The sequence below is a fragment of the Dipodomys merriami genome, unplaced genomic scaffold (assembly GCF_024711535.1).
Source record: "Dipodomys merriami isolate MVZ:Mamm:240054 unplaced genomic scaffold, mDipMer1.0.p SCAF_26, whole genome shotgun sequence".
Classification (NCBI taxonomy): domain Eukaryota; kingdom Metazoa; phylum Chordata; class Mammalia; order Rodentia; family Heteromyidae; genus Dipodomys; species Dipodomys merriami.
Genome location: NW_027204048.1, coordinates 673,295 through 694,545, shown reverse-complemented (window position 1 = coordinate 694,545; position 21,251 = coordinate 673,295). Strand labels below are relative to the sequence as shown.

At 47.3% G+C, this 21,251-nt stretch overlaps 1 protein-coding gene and 1 long non-coding RNA gene across 3 annotated transcripts in view; one reads left to right on the top strand and one right to left on the bottom strand.

Annotated features, from left to right (window-relative positions):
- LOC138836785 (uncharacterized) overlaps positions 1-15,985 on the bottom strand; it is a 44,172-nt gene extending 28,187 nt beyond the window's left edge. The window contains exons 1-3 of the mRNA XM_070035426.1: positions 15,759-15,985; positions 14,666-14,747; positions 6,333-6,467 (exon numbers count right to left, since the gene is read on the bottom strand). Coding sequence (XP_069891527.1) covers positions 6,333-6,467; positions 14,666-14,747; positions 15,759-15,985 — 444 coding nt within the window. The remainder of the gene's footprint in view (positions 1-6,332; positions 6,468-14,665; positions 14,748-15,758) is intronic.
- Positions 15,986-17,111: 1,126 nt separating this feature from the next.
- The window catches only part of LOC138836809 (uncharacterized), a 39,276-nt gene continuing 35,136 nt past the window's right edge, over positions 17,112-21,251 (top strand). For both annotated transcript variants that reach the window (XR_011375065.1, XR_011375064.1), the window contains exon 1: positions 17,112-17,150. This is a non-coding gene — a long non-coding RNA (uncharacterized lncRNA). The remainder of the gene's footprint in view (positions 17,151-21,251) is intronic.

The window sequence follows — 21,251 nt, the reverse complement described above, 5'->3', positions numbered from 1 at the left end:
TACATAGCGCATCCCAGCTAAGAAAGGCCTGGAGTAACAGGAGAGCAAGGCCATCAGCTTTCTACAGGACCCACATGCAGGCTGATGTAAGGCAACTCATCTTAACTTTCTGCTCAAGGTCTTGTTTCTTGGCTGGCCTGCAGATTTTTGATCTTCTGATTCTCTTCTTGTCATTGTCTATAGAAAGGAGAGTATGTCACATGCAAGGCCAGCTCCCAGCATGGACCATACATGATTATTTCAGGAGAATGCCAAGTCCAGGACTAGCCCCTATACCAGTACTGTGGCCTCCACATCCTCATCTGCATGGGACAATGGGTGCCATCCTGGTATAGCTACTGGTATCCAGGGGCCCACTGGGGCCTGCCCACTCCTTTCCTCCAAGGAAAAATGCTCTTCAGATAATAACTGCTCAAGGTGAGGGTCAGCTCTTGGGGAAAGCATGTGGCTTTCCACATGCCACATGCCCATGCATGATTTTTATGTCTTCTGCCCCTGGAATGTCTTTTCCAGCCAATGGCACTGGACCCAGGGGAAATCCATACTCATGATAATCCTTCTATGGAATCACACTCCAAGAAGACACAGCACCTCAAGATGGAGGAAAGGAAGGAGCTCCAGTTCTAGCTCAGAAATATTAAGATGCTACCCTGTTCTGACAATTAAGTGTCCTGGCTTCAGAGAACTCAATGTGGATCCCTCCTGCAATCTGTGGATGAGAACTGCACTGCAGGACTTAGTGCAAGGCAGAGTCCCAGGCCCCTCCCCTGTGCATCAGGCCCAGCTCCTGCTTTTCAAACCCCAGGCATGTCACCTGCACCTCCTGGTCCATCATGTTCCACTGCATCTCTGAGACTGCCTCTTCAATGCACTGATGGTCTGAAAACAGAGTATCACTGGGCAGTCACTGAGGCCCAGTTGCACAGAGAAGTAGGTACAGTTTCCACAGGGAAGAAGAAGCAACAGGAAATGACAATCACCTTCCCTTTGCTACCTGGAGGTAAGAACAAGAGCCCCTTCTCCCAGTAAGGTGGTACCAGCAGATGAAACCAACTCCTTGGGGAGGCTCCCAGACTGGGACTGGCCTTGTCTGCCACAAGCTGACAGATGTGGGAACAGCTAGGCCACAGAGAAAGCTGGTCCCACTGAGGGGCTCTAGAACAAAAGCTGCCTCCAGCCAGGATGGAGCTGACCTAAGGCCTGATAGCCACAATGCCTCGTACTTTCCAGCATTCCTGACCACCATGTACCCACCTCAACACCTTGCCTCTCATCATCAGACCCTCTGCCTTGAACTTTTCATGACTAGACCTGTGCTGTGTCCCAACAGTATGTGGGGACATAACTCAGAGCAGCAATCTCCTCTCTGGAATACTGAACACATGACATTGACGTCGTCCTCGAGACTATGCTGTGAAAGCCATCCAGACTGGAGAGCTGAAAGATGGCCTTCAGAACAGAACTGCCACGCTGGCAAGCCAGGCCAGAAACTACTGAGGAAACATAGGACTCAAAAAGAGGGCAGTCCTAGAGCAGCTGTCCATCCAGCAACCTCCAGGATGATTTGTGAGTCCATATGAAGCAACCAGCACCCTTCACTCTGGAGCACCTGTCTGGGCAAAAGTCCCTGTAACACTGGAGGAAGAGCATGCTAGTCAGGGTTATGAGAACAGCCAGATCAGCTGCATAAACAAACAAGCAAATGGGGCCTGACATCAAAAATATAGAACAAGCACTCAGAGGGCAAGGCACTGGATCCAACCAGCAGCACAGTGATGCTGGGTAGCCTGGGCCAGAGTACCTCAGCACCTTCTGCAAAGAGGCCATAGCATTTGTTCCCTGTCCTTAACCCTTAACCCTTTCGAACACAGCAACACTGTTCCCCTACATCACTCTGGGAAGGCATATAGTGCTCTCCTCCATCAAACCTGCACAGTTTTCTCTGTCACAACAGTGCACATTGACTTAGCCCTGAGAGGACAGAGGTATTATTCCATGTCCAACAAGGAGCATGTCTCACTGGATTCAGTTAGAGCCTGCATGTGGCTGCATTGCCCTTTACCCAGTTTATGGCTCTCCTTAATGTGAAGCTGTGGCCCCAGCCCCCTGACACTGTCCTCCATCACAGTCACATGGAGGACAGTGTCAGGGGGCTGGGGCCACAGCTTCACATTAAGGAGAGCCAGACTGTGATGGAGGACAGTGTCAGGGGGCTGGGGCCACAGCTTCACATTAAGGAGAGCCATAAACTGGGTAAAGGGCAATGCAGCCACATGCAGGCTCTAACTCAGGACTAAAGAACCACAGTGGCTTCTCTGGGCCCTACCTCTTCACTTTATTGAGAATATGCAAGGCTCCCCTCCATCACAGAATAGCACATGGGGCCAAGCACCCAAGGCCCAGGGCAGCCAGTGAAGGATAGGAGCTAAATTCACTAAAAGCCAGTCACATCCTGTGTTTCCTGTCAATGCTCATTAAGTAGACAGATGAAGAAACAATCTTAACATGCCCCTGGTGCTACAGAGACAAAATAATCTGCAGTCTGTTCTGAGTCTATCAAATGGAGAAAGCTTGTAGAAGCAGAATACCAGTGATGTGAAGCAGCCTTGCACACTCCCCAGAGGCATTCATCTGTCTCCTCTAGGCACCTGTGATCTTCAACACACAGAGGGACAGGAAAGGTCAGGGGAGGGGGGGGCCTTCTCGCCACTAATGCCAACAGTCAGGGTCAGGCTGTTTCCAAAATACAGTGATGAAGCAAAGCTTTCCCTTGGACTACAGTTCATTCACACCCTGGTTTGATGCAGGAGATGCTAACAGAACTCGTTGGTAATCAAAGAAATGCAAATCCAGAGGAATCCAGATGCCACTCACTGGCATCTTCTGGGAAAAAAGATAACCAAGTTTCTAGAACATATGACCATCTATCTCACACACACACACACACACACACACACACACACACACACACACACACACACACACGCACACGTACACGCATGTGCGCGCGCGCGCGAAAACAAGATGTATCAGCCAGTCATTAAAATTCCTAGTTAGGAAGACCAAAAAAGTACTCAGTATTACTAGAAAACACAGAAGGAAAAATTAATATTGTCACTACCATCATGGCCAAAGTACAGGTACACCATGAGAGGTCTAATTTAAAGTGAAGATTTCTCAGTGCCACCATGGTGGAGTTATAACCATATTCTTATTCCTTGGAAAGTAGCTAAAGGCCTAAGGGTAACCCCCAGAACCCCAGACTGAGGAGCCCTCCCCGAGTCTGCCATTCATCTCCCTGGCTGCAGCCAGGCCATGCTCTTACTCATGCAAATGCTGGTTGGTGGTGTCCAGACTCTGCATGCACTGCTCTGTAGTGCTCCAGCTGCTCCTGCATCTTCTCCTCCACTTAGGTCTCTGACTATTGAAGTTGCTAAATGCAGGCCAGAAGCTCCTGCTTGCAGTCCACTTCATGCTCTGGACAAGGAAGAACTTGGCCAGAGTGAGATACAAACACAAAGAGGCATCAGGACAGCCCCAGGCCACTCAGGCCCACAGAAAAGCCACAGGCCCATCAGCCAAGCCAAAGTAAAACCAGGACAAGATCTGAAAACCCATGCATGCACCAATGTTCCTAGCACAGCAGCAAGACAGGCTCCATTCAAAGGAGCCAAGCCCTACTCTAAGGAGCCAGGTCCCAGAAGGCACCTGGCATGAATCACACCACACTCTACATTGTTCACAGAGACCATCTTTGCAGGGAGGAGATGGAACATGGAAAAATTTTAAATTCAGAATCAACCTTGGAAAGAAGCTTCAAATCATTCTTAAATGAGTACACTCCTGCAACCACCAGATAACTGGAACAAGACAAGGCACAAACACTGACCTGTAAACACAATCACTTTACACTTGGCCTACCTGCAACTGCCACACTATGCAGACCCTTAAGAGCCACAACAATTAAGCTTGGGGAAGCTGGTTAGGAGGGGACAAAACTGGAACCTCTGCTCAGACCTCCTACTCCATGATCCCACAAGGATTTCACAGGGTCTCTGTCAGCCACAGAGAAGGGAGGAAGCAAAGCACAGGACCAGGATTCTGGAAGGACAGAGGTGATGGCTTGTCACCTGAGCCTAGCAGGGATGCTCTCTCCCTGAAAGCCTCTATGATAGCTCCTACACAAACAATACCTAGAGCCACTACTGTTAGAAATGGCTCTGGATGTTGGGGTGTCCTATAGGAGTAGTATGCCAACTCAAAAGGAACTCAAGCAAAATTTACTCCTGCAGAAGGGTGTGCCATCAACCAAAAATATGACAAGCAAGAAAGCAAGCACACACACACACACACACACACACACACACACACACACACACACACACACACACACACACGAGACAAGCAGGCAGATTGGCTGCTTCCTCTTTATCCTTAACCCAACATGACTTGCTTCTATACTCAGATTGGCTGAGCTCAGGTTCACAATCTCTGAAAAAAACATGAATTAACAAGATTTAATCAACATTCAAGGAGCTTCTAAATGTTATCAACAGGGGCCACCAGGACAAAGTAGACACTTTTAAGAAAAATGAATGACAGAAAGGAAGCAATCTCAAACTAGGAAACTTGCTCAAGTCTTACTCAGAGTAAAACCTTGTCACTCTTACCCACCGTACTTTAATCCCAGACAAAGGAAGGATTAATAAAAGCACACAAAGGACTACAGCCCCATGGGGGAAGGCTGACAAATAACTCAAAGGGATTTGAGGGAATAGTAATTGAAAGTACAGCCCCTAAATATACAGGGGACCCTGTCTGAACAAACATGCTACATTAGCGGAACACAGCTGTGTACAGCCTGTGCTTAGCATACATGAGGCTCTTAGCTGAGTCAAGCAGGGAGGGAGACAGAGAAGGACAAACATGGCACAAACATTGTCTCTACAGATACTGCATGCTCCCAAGCACAGAAGAGGGGGTCAGACAGCTCCTCAGACCCTAGTCTCACCATTTCTACTTGCCCTGTGCTACTTACCCATGGCCAGGTAACTCATGGGTCCCCAATTCAGCATAGCTATGGGCTTGGAAGAACAGGCCTCTAGGAGGGCAGTTTGACAAGGCCAGGCCCATGCTAGGTTGCCCCTATGTGTCTTCAGTCTTTCTCTCTAAGGAAGAACCTTCCAGGGCCCTGCAGTGACCCCCTCATGAATCCCAATGTTCTAAGCACACACAATGCCACACAGTGCTGGACAGTGGAGACAAGCAGGTCCTGCCTTCAAGAGACTCTGCCCAGAAAAACCATAATGAAACCAGAGCCTCTGGGTAGATGCTATGACCACTAGATACCAATCCTAGGCCCCTGCACCTGCCTTCCCTAACAGAGATAGCTCTCTGAGCCAAGACAACACACCATGGCCAGGAATACGCATTGCAAACTCAAACAGACCCATTAGCAGCTGTTCCCATCAAGACTAGATTGAGCCCCAGGGCTCACACCTGTAATCCTGGCTATTAAGGAGACTTAGACTTTAAGACCACAGTTTAAGTCTAGTCCAGAGACTGGATTCGAGAGACTCTGATCTCCAATTGATCAGCAAAAATCCAGAACCGAAGGTGATGGACTACCAGCCTTGAACAAAAGTGAGAGCAAAGATTCTGGATAGCCACAATACTAACACCAAAAAGAAAAAAGGCTTATCTGATTAGGAAAGATGTAGTTGGCATTTGAATAAAGATAGAGGCCAGACTGCCATCCTCATGAAAGCAGGGAGTCCAGAGACAATGGTTTATCTCTGCCTGAGACTTACAAGGCATTTCCACACTGAGCAGACTTAGCCAAGACCTCTGGCAAAGTGCTGTTAACTAAAATGCTGCAGACGGAAGTTCTCATTCAGCACAAGGCTGCTGGCAAGCCAGCACACAGACAGATGCTCTGCCGAGGACCTTATAACCACCCCAGCAGACCCAACATGGACCCCATGCTTCCTAAACCAAACCTCCCCACACCACCTGGTATTCCCTGCCACACCCACATTCCAAGTCTTCCAGAGGAAGGAGAAGAAAGAGGCCCAGTACAGGTAGGTTTGTTGGTACTATGGCCTCCCTGAGCAGCCAACACATTTTGAGGCTGTCACCACTTTAGGCAATCCTGTACCAGCCATGTTGGCACCTGCCCCACAGCAAAGGTAGCCTCAGAGGAGCAGCCTGGCAGAGCCCCTGGAGCCTCCCCAGCCCCTCTCCCTACCATGATCTTTACAGCCCGGTAGATGTTATACACAGCTCCTTGCACCCCAGGCTGGCTAACTTGCTGCCATCCCACCTGACCCCACCTCACAATTCTTGGCATTCCTGCTGGCTGCCTTCTCCAACTCCATTTGCACCTCCTTGTGACTTAGCTCCATCTGCATCTTCTCCAGCTCCATCTGGATGAAGTAGATCTTTGAATGGATCTGTTTTTCTTCCACCTGAGTCCAGTGTACCCAAAGAGAAAAGAGAATTCTTAGCAGCCATGTCGAACAGGCAAATAGCTTGACTCTACACCACTCTCCACCAGGCCCTGCACCAAGCCCCACTTGGGAGGTGGGTGGGAGGCAGTGAGCAAAGGGAAAATCTAAAATGATTAAGACAGCTGGGAGCAGTGCCTCACACCTGTCATCTAGATACTCAGGAGGAAGAGATGTGCAGAATCTCAGTTCAAGGCCAGACCAGTAAAGAGAGAGATCTTCATCTCAACCAGTAGAGAGCAGGGTGTGGTAGTCCCCACCCCCAGCCCAGTCATCGTGACTGAAGTATTGACCCCCACCCTATTGTCCCAGGCCCATCTGCCAGGCAAAATCCCATGTATGTGTGAACTTTTTTGAAGTGCAGGCAGGGCAATCCACCTAAGCCCAGCTGTAAACATCCCATTGTGGGTCCAACTGAAAGGCCCCCACCTTCCATGACCTAGTGGCTTTTTCATTAATCTCTGCCTCCTTGCTTGGACCTCCTATAAAAATCCAGCTCCTGTCCCAGCTCTTGGGCACAACCTCCAAACTTGCGGGAAGGTCTGTGCCCCATGCTGTTCCTCAATAAACCGTCCTTGCCTGTTTATGATCGAATCCAGCCCATTCCTTTTCCGTTCTCCTCCTTTTTCCTAACACTACCTACAGAAGTATAAATAGGAGGATCATGGGCCATGTAGACCCAGGCCAAAATTCAAGACCTTATTCAAAAAAACAACTGAAAATGACAAATTGACTATGGCTATCTGAAGCTCAAGTGGTAGAGCACTTGTCTAGCAAGTATGAGGCTGAGTTCAAACATCAGTCTGGAGAGGGAGAGGAAGAGGAGGGAAGGAGAAAGGTTCACAGGGGAGGAGACAGATGGATTTTAAGGTGGCAGTGTTGGAGCTTGTTTGAGGATAGAAAGTGTATTTGTTTTTAACAGCTTGGTAACTAACAAATCACCATAAATTTGGGAGCTAAGACACCACTCATTTATAAGCTGATAGATGTCACAGGTCACTGGGTTCTTCAATCAAGGTCACCCAAGGTTAAAAGCATAAGCCAGGACTCCTGCTGTCCAGAGCTCAGGACCCTCTAGCAGGGTGAAAACCTGAGGCCTATTTCCTTATCGTACATGGGCTTTTGTGGGTATCTGGACATACCAATGTACTACCAACACAGCCTTCCCTCTTTCCTGCTGAGTATGAGTCTGACTTCTACCTGACATCAGAATACATTTTTTTCTTTTTGAGAATAATGAGCTCCAGGCCCAGTCATCCTTCTTCTACTATCCTTCTACTACCCAGCCAGTCCTAGTTTTTTTTAAACAAAACAAAAAAAATAGGCTCTTACTATGAAGCCCAGGTTGCCCTGCATCATAAAACCCTCCTGGCTCAGGCTCCCAAGTCCTGAGATTACAGGTATGCACCATCATACTCAACTGGACCTCAACTTTTTAGTAATACTGGGGTTTTAAACTCAGCACCTTGAGCTTGCTAGGCTTGTGTTCTACCTCTTTAGCCATGCATCTAGTCCAGAGCCCCTACTTTTGAAATAGCTCTGAGGGTAAATGCCACCAGCTACATACACTCCTAGGTAAGTGACACACACAGAATGTTGGACTATACAACACTCACTCACTAACTCAGAATCTCCTAGAGACATTATCAGAAAACTATGAGCACTTAAAATTTGGATAACCACTAGCTACAGGGGACAGTCTCACCCCAGGGATCACTGGGTACTGTTTAGAGGCACTTCTGTTTGACACAGAGGAGCATGTACCCCTCACCAACACATGGTGGGTAGAAGCCAGGGATGTTGCAGAACATTCCAATGTACACAGCCAATTCACAGAAGCCCCAGACCAGTGACAGTGGCCTTGCCCATCCAGCAGCTGGCATCTCCTTGATCCCTCGCAGCTATGTATGATCCTTGTTTTTTCCTCTATGTTCACCTCACCCCCCCCCCCCCCTCAGTGTTGTCCAGGAGACCATAACTTCATCCTTCACCTTCACTAGTCTTTGTTACTTCTATACCTCAACTCCAAGCATCTTCAAAGAATGGGCCCCACCATACCACACAAGGAACACAGCTGTGTCAGGGGCCTACACACACCTAATTCATGTTTCTAACTATAGTTAGGGAACCCAACTATATCCCAAAGAGAATGTACTTTCTTTTATACACACTAAGGCATAATAGAATGAGTGCATTACATTTATATCTCAAAGGGCCTAAAATGAAGAAGAAGGCCTAGCTGGCAGGACACCCATCCACATCTGGACCCCCAGCTTCTCCAAACCAGCGCTGTCTTCTGGTCCCTCACTGCCACTCAGGGAGCTCTATGAGAAAAGAAAGAATGTCACCTAGGGATGACATAACCAAAGCCAGGTTACCAATAGGCCTGTGGTCATGACAACTATCTCTCTGGTACAACACTCAGATTCTAATGCCAACCTGCAGAAACCCTTGACAGTAAGCAGTGAGAAACACCACAGTCCAATTCAGGTTCCAGAATCCTCTGGTTTCAACATCTAGGCCATAAAATCCCACATACTTGCATCAATTACAACATTTTAAAGACAAATGGTACAAACTTCTCCTTTTATCAGTAACAGACAACTTGTAACTCATGGAATTATTTTAAAATCAAAAAGGACTATGGGAGACCTACCCTTAAAAGACAGTCCTTGCTGAGAAGGACTTACATAGAACTGTAAGGAACACGAATTCCATCACTCAGCAGGTGGATGTACACAAATCTCATCTGTTCCCTTGCTTCAGAACAAGGCAGAATGGCTCTGGAGCACAGAGGGTACAGGTGAACAGGAAGATGAAAGCAGAGAGCCAGGAAGAGGCCTGGTACGGCAGCTGGTGAAGTGATACCAGGCCAGGCCACAACATCTCTTTGCTTCTTCAGGCCCAGGCATTCAGCTCGGTTGGGACTGAACCCACCACCCTCCAGAGTCTGGAGGTCTCCTTCAGGAGACCTGACCCCTTTGTCAATGTCCACAGTGAGCATTTCCAAGAACCTGAAGTTAAACAGGACTAAATCAGGGTAAACCAGTGCAGTCAAAAAAGTCACCCCACAGTACACAAATGGCCCTCCACAGGCTAAGGCAGTGGAATATCCAGTCCCATTTCGCTGCGTGGATTTATCACCCTGCTAATGACCACCTATGTATACACACAGCTTCCTCACAAAAGGGTAAGACACGGTGGTGCTTGTGCTCCCAGGCTCTCCAGGCCAGTTATCAATATCCACAAGTCCATGAATGAAAACACAATACTTAGGACTCATAAGTTTAAGAGTACTCACCAGGATGAGAACATTCACTCACTAGAAGGACAGTACTCACTCACCAAGAGGAGGGCACTCACTTACCAGGAGGAGGATACTCAACAGGAGAAGGACACTCATGACCAATGTAAGAGCACTCACTCACCAGGAAAAGAACACTCACTCACCAAGAAAAGGACACTCACCACCAGGAGTACACTCACCAGGGTAAGAGCACTCACTCACCAGGAAGACAACCCTCACTCACCAGGATAAGAGCACTCACCAGGAAGACAACTGTAAACATTATGCCCACCTTTGGTCCTCAGCTTCACCCAGACCTGACCCCTCCCTGCCCTGGAGTTCCCACCATACAGCTGGTCCCTCCCTTTCTCTGCCCAGACTCACCTGAACTCTCAATTACCTGACTTCCTATTTCCCAGACCCTGCTACTACCTGGAGAGTGGAGGCTGCCACGTGCTTTCTCTCAGGGGGAAATATAGCTCCTCTAATAAACCTTGTATAATCTTTCTCCTGTGCCTGCCTGCCTCTGTGTGGTCCCCTAACATAGATGTGACAGATCCTTTCATGGATCCTTTCATTGGTGGCCCATACTGGGATAGGTTCCTGGTGGATTTGTTCCCCCCCCTCCACTTCGGATGGGGGTCTAACCAGCTTCCCTGGGACCTAGCCTGAGATCCTACACTCCAATCACCAGAGGACCAACAAAGTAACTTTCTCCTAACCAAGCACTCTACCTGATGCCCAACACCGGCTAATTAAGTCCTACCCCAGGTCAGTGACCAGTTGACCAAAGTTCTCAGTTTCTGATTTCTGTACCCCCGCTGTCTGACCGAAATCTTGGCCAAGTGCCTGGATCTCATACCCGTGTCCTTCCGTGGCCGGGGACCACTATGGAGAGGGGTGATGATCCTTTCCACTGGTAGGTACTTGTTCAAGCTACATTGCACTACTGAGGATGCTCTGCAGCTAGCTTTTGCCTCTGGTCACTGACCATGGAAAAGGACAGAATTAAATTTTCTTACAATCAAATTTGGCCCCCAATTTAAAACTCCACTTATGTGAGCACTCAGGCAGGTAGAACTTTCCCTCTCTCTTAACCTCTCCCTTCCAACTGTAGGATCACCCCCATTTGCAGCCTCCCCAGTGAGGGACACCCCCATTTGTAGCCTCCCCAGCGAGGTGCACCCCCATTTGCGGCTTCTCCTGCGAGGTACACCCTTTTGTGGCCTCCCCTGTGAGGCTCACCCCTCTTTTGCAGCCTCTCCCGTGAGGTACCCCCTCTTTTGAAGCCTCCCTGAGGTACCCCCACTTCTGTGGCCTCCCCCATGAGGCACCCCAATTTCTGCAGCCTCCCCTGCAAGGCACCCCCCTCCTCTGCAGCATCCTGTGTGAGGCCCCCCCATCATCTGCAGCCTCTTCTGAGAGGCCCCCTTCCCATGAAGGGCCCCCTCTGGAAGGCCCCCACTCCTCTGTGGGACCCCTCCTCTGCCTTTGTAGTGGGGGTTGAACCTGAAGCTCCAGTTGTGCCAGAAGCAATGCACCCTCACTGTCAAAATCTTTAGCTATCTCCAGCATTGACCATATGGCAGATGCGCCATCTTGGCATCATGGGAGCTCAGCTGCTATTCCGTACCAACTCGATTTCGTGCTGACCTCAACTTGATTCTGTGACTACTCCCACCTGAACAGCGGTGCCATTATGCTATACCACATGTCTGTTTGTGTCTTGTCTCCTGTTTAAACATTTCTTGTTGTTGGCAAAGTTTTGTGTTTTAAACTTACACATGGTTCAATCATAATTAGGGAAAGTAATTCATAAAAACCTTAAGTGGCTGATTTTAAAATCTAATCACGTAATATAATCTATGCACACACAAACATGCCTATTTGTCTATATGTAAATGATTATGGTTTAAAGGTTACCAAGTACTCTGCTTACTAAAAATCTTTGTCAGTGGAAGTTGTTATTTAATTGTTTTAAAACTTTATGACCTCTGGCTATAAGCCAAAGAAACTAAGGCTAAGGTTTTAATTATTTGTTTTCTCCCCTGTGCGCCTATCAACTCCCTTTCAGATCAAGGGACCAGAGTGACTGTGCCGAGGCATAGCTGCCTAAACTAGCCTGCAAAAGCCAGTGCGAACCAGGTTTTAACCAATATATATAACCAGAAGGAGGTACAAAAGATGCCACAGCCTCGCCCAGACTCTGGCCTTGTTCTATCATGCATGACCAAAAGCCTGCTAATTTGGGGTAAAAATACAAGCCACCTTAGATATTTGGTTCTTAAGTATTTATTCCTACAAGTTAGACCATAAGGGGTATATGACCAAATGATAAATCTTTGGCCTAGAGATAAAGGGTATAGCCCAGTATTTCAATGAAGCATTTAAATGCAATTTAAAGTTACTTTAGGAAAAGGGATTAAAAAAGGCATCCCCTTTTGTAAAAGTTTGGGAAGTTGTGGGGAGTAGCTGGCCTCCCAGACAAAAAAGTTTCAAAGATAAAATTGTCCTAAAGGGTTATTTCAAGGTAAAAATGATAAATTAGGGTTACCAGAGACTTGAGATTATGTCCCTACTGAGATCTGCCTAAATCAGATTCCTCAGCCAGCCAGAAAAAATGCTTTTATCCAGAGTGTTAAGCAGGCTGCCCTGAGACAATAGGTGGTACTTAGAATGCCAATCAGTCTCAGTTTAAAAACATCTACTGGGTTTTATATATATATAAAAAAAACTCTGGCAAGTAATTGTTGGTCAATCCTTAACAAGTTATAGGTATCCTCTATTTCACTGATCTCCTTGTTGCTTTAATTGGAAATTAAAAGGGCTTTTCTAACAAAGAGCCCTTTTACCACAGTTTAAAGCCATCCAGGGCACAAAGAATCCCTCTAAAACTCTGTCTCCCAGCTAATCAGCACAGAGCCAGGCTGGAGGCATGGAGCAAGACTCACTTCTAAATATCCAACCGAAGGCTAAAAATTGGCTCTAGTCTTGGGCAGAAGTGCTCAGGGACAGTGCCCAGGCCTTGAGTCCAAACCCTAAATGCCAAATGGGACAAGCTACCCCCAGTCCTGACAATGGAAAACCATGGAAAGGAATAAGAGGAGATGACATCCTAAATGGAGTCACCTTACACTCACCCTTTCAAAATCAATCAGAGTCAGGAGATCAAGAGAAATACCTGTTTGCCTTCTAACTGGACAGAAAGTTAACAGTCTTGCCTTTGTTACCATTTGTATTTATAGTAGCCTCTGACTGGTACTCCCAACTAGTCCATTATGCTTTCCCTTACCCAGTTACCCAAAAGACCCTAGACACCCCCTTCCTGCCTTCCTTGACCCAAGTCCAGTTATTCCTTATTCCCTGTAATGGGCTACAATTGGGCTTATACTCCAAATGGAACTTTTCTGGCCCATGGCCAATGTGTGTTCTCCTATGTCATTCATGTTAACTGACCTTGTCAGCTTTTTGCCTGATCTTTCCAAAAGTCTCTTTCAACAGGTAACATCCCCTGCCCAGGATACTACTTGGGAACAAGTCAAGGCCACCCTGTTCCTTCAGGCAACCAGAGACAGGCCCAGCACAGACTCGGACCCTCCTACTCCAGGGATTCCTTTATGCCCCCAGGCAAGCACGAAGTAGCCAAAAGAGCCCATGACACCCTCTGGCTCTGGTACCTTTAAATATCTCTGCTACTTCCTCCTCAGGTTACTGCTGGGAGTCAGGTACCATGCTATGTCTCCAGTCTGAGACAGAAAAGGCAATTTCATGTCTTTGATACCCCTTCTGGGAATCAGTCCTCCCATGGCATATTCATTGGGCTGCTAACAGCAATTTTTGCCTTAACAGCAATTTTGCCTTTTATTAATTGTGTCTTATATTTTAAATAACTATTGTCATGGAAAAAGGAGGACCTTTACCTTTACTATCAAGCAGATGCTTCTTGGACGTTACCCGGCCGAGCAAACGAAACAGGGACTCCTGACTACTTCGCCCCTTTACAGCAGAAAGAGCTCCAGAAGAAACTATCTCCACCCATACCTCCCGGCCTGGTACCCCCTATTTTTATTAAACAACAGAGAGGGGAATGTCAGCATTATGTCCACCTTTGGTCCTCAGCTTCACCTAGACCCGACCCCTCCCTGTCCTGGAGTTCCCCCCATACAGCTGGCCCCTCCCTCTCTCTGCCCAGACCCACCTGAACTCCCATCGATCTGACTTCCTATTCCCCAGACCCTGCTACTACCTAGAGAGTGGAGGCTGCCATGTGCTCTCTCAGGGGGAAATATGGTTCCTCTAATAAGCCTTGTAATAATTTTTCTCCTGTGCCTGCCTGCCTCTGCATGGTTCCCTGGCATGGATGTGATGTAGTATTTCACAGACCCTTTCAACAACCCTCACTCATAAGGAGATGTGTACTCATTCACCAGGAGAGCACTCACTAGAAAGATACTCACCAGAACACTCACATTCAATCATCAGGGGAAGGGCATGCATCACAAGAACACTCACCAGGAAGAGAGCACCCACTCAGCAGGACAATCACTCTGCAAGGAGGAAGACACAAGAAAAACTCACCACTCACCAGGAGAACAGTACTCATTCAACAGGAAGTGTGTGTGTGTGGGGGGGGTGTTAATCACTCACCTGGAAGAAGGCTCTCACTCACCTGGAGGAAAACACTTACCTGGAAGAGAATTTTCACTTAATAGGAGGACACTCACATATCAGGATCAGGACACTCAATCACCAGAAAATGAGAGCTCAGTCACCAGGAGGAACGCATTTAGCAGGAAAAGCGGTGGGGGAGGGAGTACTTGGAGCTCTCCCCTAGCCCCATTGCTGGGATAGTAGTCCTGGCTACAACACTCACCTCAGCTGCAGGCTTCCAGCTCAGCACTGCCTCTGCCTTGTTCCTGTCCACTAGTGTCTGTAGATACCCACCTGGGCTGAGACTAAAAGTAAAAAAGGCAAAGAAAAGGAAACCAGAAATAACTGATGATATGTGTGAATGCTTTCTCTACGAAGGGCATTACTAGTAGTTTCTAAGCACCAGTGGCTGACTGACCCAGGTCTGGCAGGGATGAAGACCTGCTATTCTAAGCCACCTCCCTGCTGGTTCCAGAGCCCAGGGCAACTCTGGACAGTTATCTAAGAAGACCTCGGCAAGAGTGAGGGAGGGAGGCAGACTGAGTGTTTCAAGGCAGCCCAGGAGGAGGGGCCCAGTGGCAGTCGTTATCTTGGGGCAGCTGTTGCAATCCGGGCTGTAGGGGCAATCGCACCAGTGGTAGGAGTCTGGCTGGAATCTCAGCACATCTCAGATGAGGGGCCGAAGGCTGACTAGGATCTTGGGGTAGTGTGGGGCTGGGAGCCAAAGGCCGGACACATGTCTAGGGAGCCCAGGAGAAGGGACAGAGGGCCGGCAGGGATCTCCAGGCATTCCTGGACCAAGGGAAGAGGGCTGAACGCCTGGGGCCCGACACCAGAATGCAGCCAGGGTCTCAGGGCAAGTGGGGCAAGGGGCCCAGGGCCAGCCCGCATCTCACGGCTTCAAGAGGAGAGTCAGGGAAACCCCAGCCGCGTGGCCAGGGCCCCGGACTGCGTCTACAAGCAAGAAGGGACAAAGGGCCAAGAGCTGGTGGGAACTGCTGGGCAGCACAGGATGAGAGGCAGGGATCTGGCCGAGTCTCAGGGCAACAGGGGCGAGGAGCCGAGGGCAGGCCGGACAGGTCCCGGGGAAGCAAGGGGGGAGGGCCTGGGGCCGGGCCGTCTCTCAAGGCACCTCCGGACACGGACCCGGAGCCAATAACCGGCTGGGGTCTCCAGGCAGGCCTAGAGCGGGGACTAAGGGTTGGCTGAAAGGGTCCCTGGAGGCCTGAGGTGAAGGACCTCGAGATAATGGGGTCTCCCTGCAGCCCGGGCGGGCGGGTTTCGGCGGCCCCTGGCGCTCTACGGACCATGCTCACCTCAGCGCCTCTCCACGGCCCAGCGCGAACTGTGCCGCGGCTGCGCCGATTTCCCCGGCCCCGCCCCTGCCTACCCGTGGATTCCCCGCGAGACCTGAAAAAAACCGCCCGAAATAACGGATTCTGGAGGGCGTTAAACCAAGTAAGCTTCCACTTGGGGGCGGGGAGACGGACCGGTAACCGGCAGCCTGAGGCAAGGAGTCCAAGGCAGGCTGCGGGCTCCGCATTCACCTCAGCAGCGGCTCTAAGGCTCAGCACGCCTAGGCCGCCTCCGCTCAGATTTCCCGCGGCCCCGCCCCACCCACCTGTCTCCGGGTTTGCACTTGTGCCCTGAAAGACTTGGAAGAAAAACACACTTCGGCAGAAATAACAGATTATGTGCAGGAACGTTTTACCAAGCGAGTTTCCGGTAGCTTCTACAGCAGGTGGCCTACCGAGGCCTGGCAGGGGCGGGGCCGGAACCAAAGGCTGCACCCTGGGGGCCAGGCCGCCCCCTGCCCTGGAGGAGTGGACAGGGTATGGGACCACCCTGAGCGACCACCCGGCCTAGGGCCGGGCCAGCCGGGTCTGATGGAAGCCCTGCCAAGAGACCTGGGCCCGAACCAGGCGGTCTCGAGGTGGTCCCCGGTGTGCTCTCAGGATGGTGCTCCCCGCCACAATCGACCAACCCAGGGCTCAGCACTGCCTTTGCTGCCACTTTGGATTTCCCTTAGCTCTGTGCCACCCCCACCCCCGAGATTCTCACTTGCATCTCCCAGACTTAAAAAAAAAACAAACCCAAAACGCTGGAAATAACTGATGAAAGGAGTAACTTTCCCTTAGCTTCTGACTCAGGTCTGGCAAGGGCAGAGACTTGGGGCCCACCCCCTGCCTGCTAATACCCAATTCCACAGAATGAAGTATTAGGTCTGCTGGAGAAAAGGGCCACTTTTTCCAAGCGGGTATGCTTGTACACATCCCCCTCCCTGATTTGCTTTCACGCAGGAAGTCAGCTGCTTCCCTAGAAGTACCCCCTCCCCAGCACCTGGCTTACCCAGGTGATTTGCACTCCTGGGGGCAGTTACCTCACCTTTGTCTTAGGTCACATCCTGGACCTCCCCAGTCCCTGCCTCCTTCAGACCCTGAGAGGTTCCCAGAGTTACTAATGTGCCCACACCCTTTTCCCCCTCCCCTGCTCTGAGATCATCACCTGGACCCTGCCCAAAGTGGACAACTGGTACACTGGGGAGTTGATTGTCACTCCTTATCTCAATGAGGTGGGCCAGCCCCTCCCACACAGAGAGGAGCCCAACTTGTCAGATGCTGGCCATGAATGTCACAATGGAGGAGCCCAGGGTATTTTTTTCAAGTCCTCATCTCTGGTCTTAGCCACCAGCCATCTTCTCTGGAAAGGTAATTCTTGTCTTGTAGGAGTTAAATCTCCCCCCTTACCCCCGTCTGTCTGCTTTCTTACTTTATAAAGCTCCACCAAGTTTTCTTACCATCCTGACTTGTTTTTTTTTTTTTTTTTTTTTTTTTTTTTTTTTTTTTTGCCATCTTGGCCACAGTGATAGGTTTTCATGCAACCCCCAAGGCATTTGAAGTCAATTTGTATGCTAATGTGTCTCATTACCAAAACTATTTGAAAGATTTTCTGGTAACTGGCTCTGCAGGCCAAAGGAGGAAAAAAATGAGCAGTTTTATAAGATAGAGCTTATGAGGAAAGTTAGTAAAGTCGGTATGTAACAAAGTTGGCTGTGATTTAAATAAGCTCAAGATTCATACACTGATATAAAAACAGCATGTCATTCTTTGTGTCCATCTATGAAAGTAATTGTGCACTATTAAGTTTGTCAAGTTTTCAATGTACTTCCCAAGTATGTAAGCCAGCTTGGATACAGAGCTGACAATGGTTTCAATCTTAAGTAGTATCCTAAAGTGCTATAGTCAGTTAATCAGTTGCTGTTTGATAACTTTTATTGTGTCTACTGAGTTTTGTCAGATTTTTCCCCCTGCTGTATTTAGTTAGACCCACAGAGTGAAAAAAAACTCTTGCAGTATTCTTTTTTTATTTTATTTTTTTATTGTGAAAATACCGTACAGAGGGGTTACAATTACATGGGCAAGGTAATGAGTGTTTCTTATTAAGCATTGTTGCCTCCTCCTTTGTTTCCCCTTCCCAACCCTTCCCATCCCCCCCCAAGTTATAAAGTTCGTTCTTCCACATAACGACTTGTACATGTCATTGTTGCAATGGGTCCACCTGTATCCCTATTTAAACGATTTGTTTTTTCCCTTCCCGTCCACAAATTATACCAACATCAAATACAATGAAAGCAGGGATTACACCATGGGGGAGGGACATACAAAGCAACAAAGAAATCATCTTATAAATACGTTAGAAACAATTGCAAGAAGGAAAAAACATTCGAATGCTTATCTTAGGGTTCATTTCACCTAATATCAACTTATCTGACCTTTTCTGCTTGTCTCAGACATAGTTATTGCAACTAAGGGAAACTATGGGACCTATGTTTCTTTGGGCATGTCTTCACTTAAATAATTTTTTATTTTATTTTATTTTATTTTATTTGAGAACATACTGTACAGAGGGGTTACAATTACATGGGCAGGATAATGCATACATTTCTTACCAAGCATTGCAGCCTCCTCCTTTGTTTACCCTTCACCTCCCTTCCCAGCCTCCCCCCTCCGCCCCCCCACCGACATTGTAAAGCTGGTTTTGACATGACATTTTGTACTTCTCATTGTTGCAACAGGTCCACCTGAATCCTTAAACGACTTGTTTGTCCCCATCTCCTCCACATGTTATACTGACATCAAATATAGTGAAAGCCGGGGTTACACTGTGGGGGAGGGACATACAAAGCAACAAAGAAATAATCTTATAAATGTGTTAGAAACACATGCATGAAAGAAACGAAAACATTAAAATACATATTTAAGGGTTCATTTTCCTAACATCACATTATCTGACCTTTTCCGCTTGACTCATACCTATACTAGATATTGAAAATAAGGGAAACCATGGGACCTATGTTTATTTGGGCCTGGCTTACTTCACTTAATATAATTTTTTCCAAGCATTTCCATTTCCTAACAAATGGGGAAATGTCATTCTTTCTGATGGAGGCATAGAATTCCATTGTGTATATATACCACATTTTCTTGATCCTCATCTACTGAGGGGCATCTGGGTTGGTTCCATATCTTAGCTATGGTAAATAATGCTGCAATAAACATAGTTGTGCTGGTAGCTTTAGTGTGGTCTTGTTTGTAAACATTTGGGTAAATGCCCAAAAGTGGGATTGCTGGATCATAGGGCAGATCTATGTGAAGTCTTTTGAGGAACCTCCATACTGCTTTCCAAAGTGGTTGAACAAGTTTACATTCCCACCAACAATGAAGTAAGGTTCCTTTCTGTCCACATCCCCTCCAGCATCTGTTGTTGTTAGAGTTCTTGATTTTTGCTGTTCTAACTGGAGTGAGGTGATATCTCAATGTTGTTTTGATTTGCATTTCTTTTATGGCTAGGGATGTTGAACATTTCTTCATGTGTCTATTGGCCATCCTTCTTTCTTCTTCAGAGAAGCTTCTCTTTAAGTCTTTCGCCCACTTATTTATTGGGCAGTTGTTTCTTTGAGGATTTGTAGTTGGGTGGTTTAATTTTTTGAGTTCCAAGTATATTTTAGATATGAGACCCTTGTCCGTTGTATGGCTAGTAAAGATCTTCTCCCAATCGGTGGGCTTTCTATTGATCTTGCCAGCTATGTCATTTGCCCTGCAGAAGCTCTGCAATCTTATGCAATCCCATTTGTCCACCCTTTCTTTGATTTGTTGTGCTTCCGGGTCTCTATTCAGAAAATTTCGGCCTGAGCCAAGGAGATCTAGGGTTTCTCCTATTCCATCCTGTAATGTTTTCAGAGTGTCTGCTTTGAGTTCAAGGTCTTTGATCCATTTGGAGTTGATTCTGGTGCAGGGTGATATATAAGGATCTAGCTTTAGTTTTCTACATGTAGTTAACCAATTTTGCCAGCACCATTTACTGAAGAGGCTGTCTTTCTTCCATTCTATTGTTTTAGCTTCCTTATCGAAGATTAGATGGCTATAGGTCTGTAGGTTCATTTCTGGGTTTTCAATTCTATTCCATTGGTCCTGAGGTCTGTTCTTATGCCAATACCAAGCTGTTTTGATTACTATGGCTTTATAGTAGAGTTTGAAATTTGGTATTGATATTCCTCCAGCAGTGTTCTTTCCGTTGAGGAGCGTTTTTACTATTCGGGGTCTTTTATTGTTCCATATGAATTTTTGGATTGCCTCTGCTATTTCCTTGAAGAATGAGGGTGGAATTTTGATAGGTATCGCGTTGAATTTGTAGATAGCCTTGGGAAGTATTGCCATTTTCATGATGTTAATCTTGACAATCCAGGAGCATGGGAGGTTTTGCCATTTTTTAAGTTCTGTGTTGATTTCCTTTTTCAAGATTTTAAAGTTTTCATCATAGAGGTCCTTCACTTCTTTGGTTAAGTTAATTCCTAGGTATTTTATTTTTTGTGGGGCTATTACAAATGGAGTTGCTTTCCTAATTTCAGCCACACTTTTCTCATTGTTGGCATATAGAAAAGCCATTGATTTTTGGGGGTTAATTTTATAACCTGCTACTTTGCCAAAGTTTTGAATCAGCTTGAGTAATTTGGGAGTGGAGTCTATGGGATTCTTTAAATACAAGATCATGTCATCTGCAAAGAGGGAGAGTTTTATTTCTTCTTTCCCTATTTGGATCCCCTTTATGTCTGCATCTTGTCTTATTGCTGTAGCTAGGCATTCTAATACTAGATTGAAGAGAAGTGGAGAGAGTGGGCATCCTTGTCTTGTTCCTGAGGTAAGAGGAAATGGCTTTAGTTTTTCACCATTGAGTATAATGCTGGCTGTAGGTTTGTCATATACAGCCTTTATTGTATTGAGGAATGATCCATGGATTCCTAATTTTTCCAGAACCTTCATCATAAAGGGGTGTTGGATCTTGTCAAATGCTTTTTCTGCATCTATTGAGATAACCATGTGGTTCTTATTCTTGCTCCTGTTGATGTGATGAATAATATTAATTGATTTGCGTATATTGAACCAGCTTTGCATCCCTGAAATGAATCCTGTTTGATCATGGTGTATGATTTTTTGGATGAATTGTTGAAGTCGATTGGCCAAAATTTTGTTGAGAAGTTTTGCATCAATGTTCATCAAAGAAATGGGTCTATAGTTCTCTTTCTTTGATGAGTCCCTGCCTGGTTTTGGGATGAGGGTTATGATGGCTTCATAGAATGTGTTCGGTAGTGAGCTTTCTCTTTCAATTTCATTGAAGAGTTGGAGGAGTATTGGTGTGAGCTCTGCTTTGAAGGCCTTGTAGAATTCCGCTGTAAAACCATCTGGTCCTGGACTTTTCTTAGCTGGGAGGTCTCTTATTGCTGTTTCTATTTCAATGCTTGATATGGGCCT